The 6,098-nt window shown below is 41.1% G+C and overlaps 1 protein-coding gene across 1 annotated transcript; it reads left to right on the forward strand.

Moving 5' to 3' along the window:
• Window positions 1-4,246: 4,246 nt before the first annotated feature.
• On the forward strand, window positions 4,247-5,620 carry LOC136503115 (uncharacterized). Its single transcript, XM_066498296.1, has 3 exons — window positions 4,247-4,524; window positions 4,922-5,483; window positions 5,579-5,620. Exons 1-3 carry the CDS (start codon window positions 4,247-4,249, stop codon window positions 5,618-5,620), a joined length of 882 nt encoding a protein of 293 aa, XP_066354393.1.
• The last annotated feature ends 478 nt before the right edge of the window (window positions 5,621-6,098 follow it).

The following is a 6,098-nucleotide window of genomic DNA, read 5'->3' on the forward strand; positions in this document are numbered from 1 at the left end:
TTGCTATTTTGTTGTGCTTTACTTGTTTGTGTTGGTATATTAGGGTTTGCTCCCGATCTACTTGCGCCTTAGCTTTCAACCTTGTTCAAGTGGTGAAATAGGTTCAACACTACCACAAGAATATCAGTAATTTACTCGATCTAATTAAATTTCATTGGGTAGATTTTGAATTATGCGTTCAAGTTACTCTAACACACGATACCACCGCAGTTTTACCTGGCAGTGGCACATCACGGTAGTGCCGCACCTGTACAGGTGTTCGCGTTATTTTGAACCTCGTCATTGATGGTGTGATTGACACTATAATAACTTTCAGATTGAGTAGCATTTTTTCTCATGAATTATTACATTATCTTAATCTAGCCAAATATATAATTTTATAACGCGAGTGCTCGGTTGCGTTACTCCTAGCCGTTGCAGCGCTGCTACTTTTCTTCTTATAAATAGTATTTGAAGGAGTGGTACTTTTCTTCTTATAACGCGAGTGCTCGGTTGCGTTACTCCTAGCCGCTGCAGCGCTGCAGCCCTGTTCGCTTGTCTTATGAGTCGTACTATTTCAGCGAAGGAATATTATTTTTCTCTCACAACAAATCAATGAACAATACTTTCAGCTATGGCTTTTCAGCGAAGTGAATAGGGAAAATCTACCATCCATTTCTTCCCCATCTTTCAGCAGTTCGTGATCTCCTCGCTTCCTCTACGGCTCTGCTTGTCGTGAGGCGCAAGGCACTAGCTTTTGGCCGGCAAGCGCACGTATTTGCCACTCTCTAGGTCTCTCATGTCTATCGGATCCATGGCGATACTAGTAGCGCGCGTGCCCCTTGCCACGTCGCACGCAGTTCTCCCAGCGTTGCTCCCGACCACGCCCAAGTGGAACATGTTGCCGACACCGACGCCGTGCGTCACCATTCTCCTCGTCGGCTAATCGCCGCCACCAAATCCAAAGCCTAGCCACGTCGACGTCAACAAGCGGTGGGACGCGCGCAAGAATGCGACCAAGTTGCTGTCCAAGCCCGGACGCGCCGGCAGGCGACTCCAACGAGAGGTGGGACGCGCACAATGTTCAAACCAGCCATATTTGGAGATCCATTTGAAGAGACGAGGATATTGTTTCACCAAAATCCTATTACTACAAATTAGAAAAAAAAAGTTAGAGTTGCTCTAAGGACCGTATTTGTAAAATGATTAACCATGGAGGAGTCCCGAGAAACATAGACATGACTAGCACAATATTGTATCATTACTACACATATGATTTTTACAATCGCTTTTTTTAGATAGTTAATCTCTCTAGAAATGACATGTTGCATTGTACCTTATGAACCATCTCTAGAAATTGACCGCCCTGAAATAGGATGTATTTCTCGGAGTGATTGACTAAGTCAACCGTCACCAAATAAATTCATAACCTTTCAAATTAAGTTGGATCAAAACCAATTTACTCCCTCCATCTCAAAATAAGTGCACATCTTGTACTTTGACCAATATCAAGTTTAACCAAACATATATTGAAAAATATTAATATTTATGATATGAAATAAGTATCATTAGATTAATCATGCCATGTTTTTCATATCAAACCTATTTGGGTGTACAAATGTTCATGCTATTTTCTATAAATCTAATCAAATTTGAATTTAGTTGGCTCATCGACGTACCTGATATGCACTTATTGTCTGATTGGGTAGTATATCAAAACCATAGATCTTAGAAAGATCTAAAACTTCGTAGTTCATAAAATTTTTGAATTGATATCATTTAAGGGCCCATATTTTCATTTTAAGTTTTAAGATTTTGAAAATAAAAGTTTTATTTTTTTAAACGGCCTAGGATGGAGACACCCCCCTATACCAAAGTTGTAATGCTCGATGAGTAAAAAAGCTTTGTAGTTAAAATTTACTATCAAACCATCCGTCAGCCATGGTGAAGTCACCAAGGCTCACTGTCGAGCTGGACGTGATTAGATCGGGCCATATCTTCCTAGGGTGCTTGTTCGTAGAGGTTGCAAGAGGGCTCTAGGACACATCTAACAAGGTACATTGGCAATTTTTGTCTAGGTAAAACTTTATGTCAACCATGACTATCCTACCTAGTTCATGAGATTAATTAGATATGATTTCTAGATTTAGCTTCTTATGTTTTGGCTAGAGTTTACCCATGAACATGAGCTTAGGGCCCTAGGTTGTAGTAGAGGGCTTGTTGGTGAAACTTCTCCTTTGAAAGCCCAAGTATGGTTTTGGATAATTGATGAAACTTAGGGACTAATCATTGTGCTAAGTGTGTAGATAGGAAATGATAAGTCCCATGTCAAGTGGTGGAGCTAGATGTTGGTCATGGTGATGGAGGTGACCAAAAGTGAAGATCAAAGGCTCCAACTTGAAAAGAAGAAAGAGAAAAACAAAAACAAGGTTGATCAAGGCAAAGGTATCAAATAGGTTTTTGTTTTGGCACTCAAGACACCATAGAGGGTGTGAGTGTGTTTAGGATAGATAGCCGTACTATAAAGAGGGGAAATTCTAGGATAAAACGGTTATCAAGTGCCACTGGGTGAATTCATATGAGAATATGCATTTAGGAACCTAGTGAATTGCTAACACCCTTGGAAATATTTGTGAAAATATGCTAACACATATGCACAAGGTGATACACATGGTGATTAGCACATTAGAGCAAGGGCAGAGAAGTTAGTGAAGTGATAGAGGCGAAGGTCACTGAGTTTCAGTGACCGAACACTAAATTCATAGTGACCGGACGCTGGTCGGTTACTGTTCAATGTTCGGTCCATATAACCTATAGACACCCAGAGAGCACCAGACGCTGGGGTGCGTCCGGTCAGCAAGGAGTCGACTAGATGCTGGGACTCAGAGTCCGGTCAATTCCTTGAGTGCGTCCGGTCACAACTTGACTGCACGGGCAAAGTTGTAGTTACCGTTGAGATCTAGTGGTTGCAGTTTGAATGGGGACACATGGCAGAGATCCAACAACTGGACGCTGAAGGGGCTACATCTAGTCAACCTGACCGGCGCGTCTGGTCATCACATAGAGAACCCAATGAAGGGGTATAATGGCTCTATTTGTTTGAGGACTCTTATAAATAGTTGTGGGTATACTCCAAGGCAACTCTCTTGGACTTTTGACATTGCTAACATCCTTTTAAGCTGAGCATACTCCCTCCCATTCATCTCTCTTGGTTGATTGCTAATTCAAAGTGAGATTGAGTGATTCCAAGTGCATTTGTTTGAGTGTTTGCATCTAGTGGCACTTGGGGATCATTGTGGCTACGGATTTCTTGTTTCTCTTGGTGGTTGCCGCCACCTAGATGACTTGGAGTAGTGGTGGAGGTCTGGCACGTGTTGGTCATTGTTCGTGGCTAGCTCCGGTGATCTTGTGAGGGGTTTTGCACCTTCCCTAGCGAAGAGCCACAAGGTAGCTCTAGTAAATTGCTTGTGTCATTGAGTTACCTAACTTGTGGGTCGGTTCTTGTGGTGTCCAATGTGTGGATGAGGTTCATGCAACACCTCTTAGCCGCCGAACCACCAAGTGTTGGTTGACACAACGAGGACTAGCGTGCTGGCAAGCACGTGAACCTCGAGAGAAAATTGACTTGTCTCTTGCCATTGATATTCTCCCGATATTCATATTGATTGATTGATTGGTTGGTTCATCCCCTCTATGCGGTGGTATAACTCTCTTCCTTATTTACATTTCCACACACTAGTTGCAACAAGCTCTTTAGTGTAATTAGTTGTGAAAGCTTGTCTTACATTTGTTAGTTTAGCTACTCATCTAGTTGAGCTCTTAGTGACTTAGTATTTGTTTGGATTAGAGATTATAGCAACTAACATTGTTGGATAGGAGGCTTGCAACACTTGTTAGAGCTAGTGCAAAAAGCTTTATAGCCAATTATCTATCTAACAAGTTTGTTTAGTGGTTTGTAGTTTTTAAATTAGGCTATTCGCCCCCTCTAGCTAATTAGGACCTTTCAAGTGGTATCGGAGCCGTGGTCACCGGTTAATCAAGGCTTAACAACCTCGGTGCACAAAAGATGGCTCAAATTGTGTTCAACCATGTTGAGGGCAAACCACCATTCTTTGATGGCACATCATTTTATTATTAGAAGAGAAAAATAAAGATATATCTTGGTTCAATCAATGACAAAGTGTGGGATGTGGGAGAAAATGAGTTCGTGATCATTGATCCTACCAATCTCACCGACAATGACAAGATCAACAAGCAATGCAATACCATGGCACTCAACACTATTTACAATGGCATTGATTCAAAAGTGTTTGAGCAAATCAAAGATCTTGAGAAGGCATATGATGTTTGGGTAAGATTAGAGGAAACATATGAGGGCACTTCAACGGTAAAAAGTGCTAAGCTCTACATGCTCAAAGACAAGCTATCAAACTTCAAGATGAAGGATGATGAGTCCATTCCAGAGATGTTCTATAGGCTTCAAGTCATCATCAATGATCTCAAGAGTTTGGGTGAGAAGGTGAAGGATGAGGACTTCTCTCATAAGTACTGATCTTTAGAGGTGGATTGAAGGATGTATCTCCCAATGAGGTTCTTGGAGATGTTATGACCGAATATCAATACAATGATGATGATGATGATGATGTGAAGAAGGAAGATGAAGACAAGAAAAAGAAGAGTGTAGCATTCAAAGCTAGCTCTTCAACCAAGAACAAGAGCAAGGGCAAGGCTAAGAAAGAAGATTCAAGTGATGAGGAATGCTCCAATGATGATAGTGATGATGAAGCTCTAGCTCTCTTTGTGCACAAGTTTGGCAAAATGATGAAGAAGAAGCTATGGTGCAAGAAAGAGAAGAGATCACTTCAAGAAGAGAGAGAGTATGTGAGACTATACTACAATTGCAAGAGTCTCGATCATGTTGTAACGATTGTCCCTACAATAGTGACAATGAGGAGAATGAGAAGAAGAAGAAGAACAAGAAAGAAAAGAAGGAGAACAAAGAAAAGAAGATGACATTCAAGAAGAAGAAGAAGAAGGGTGGATCCTATGTGGTGGCATGGGATAGTGATGCTTCTTTGGATGATGATGATTCTAGTGATGATGACAAGGCATCCAAGAAGAAGAAGGCTCTTGCAAGTATTGCTATCAACAACAAGCCTTCACTATTTGACGCTTCATCATGCTTCATGGCCAAGGGCTCTAAGGTCAAATATGATGAGTGTGATGATGATAGTGAAAATGAAAATGAGAATGATAGTGATAGTGATGATGATAATGAATTCTCTAATGAACAACTTGTAGACATGCTACAACAAGGTGATTCAATAATTCATAAAAAGAACAAGTGCAAAGAATTGCAAAAGAAACTTAGTACTCTTAAGCAATCCTTTGATGAGCTCAATGCTACTCATGAGAGGCTAATGGAAGCCCATGAGAAGCTTGGCAAGGCTCACTCTAAGCTTGAAAAGGCTCACTCCTTGCTTCTTGAACAAAATGAGGAAAGGGTAGTAGTATCATGTGATATAGGCATAACATGTGACTTGATTGATGAATCTCTTTATGAACCCATTGTTATTGCCTCTACTAACCCCTCTTGTAGCTCATCATCTACCACCACTACCACTTCTATCTCCACTACTAGTGATGGTTTCACTTGTGATACCTCACTAATGGTTGAGAATGAGACTCTCAAGAGAGAGGTGGATGAGCTCACTCACACTCTAGGCAAATCCTATGGCGGTGAGGCCTGCTTGCTAAAGTGCTTGGATAGCCAAAGATTTTCTCTCAACAAAGAGGGATTAGGCTATACCCGCAATAAAGGCAAGATGGCCTTTGCTACTTCCAAAGCTAGCTTTGTGAAGAGCAATGATCGGTTTTGCAATAGATGCAAGCAAGTTGGGCACATAAAGCAATATTGTAAGAACAAGAACAAGAACAATGCTCATGTATCCTCAATTTGTTTTGATTCTTGTTACATGCTTACCAAGGGTGTGAATGGTGTGAAGGTTAAGTTCATTGGTACACCAATTGTGGGCTCAAAGAAGAAAACTATTTGGGTACCAAAGACCTTAGTGATTAATCTTCAAGGACCCAAGCAAGTTTGGGTACCTAAAAAGAAT

This window comes from Miscanthus floridulus, chromosome 14 (genome assembly GCF_019320115.1).
Source record: "Miscanthus floridulus cultivar M001 chromosome 14, ASM1932011v1, whole genome shotgun sequence".
In the NCBI taxonomy this organism is placed as follows: domain Eukaryota; kingdom Viridiplantae; phylum Streptophyta; class Magnoliopsida; order Poales; family Poaceae; genus Miscanthus; species Miscanthus floridulus.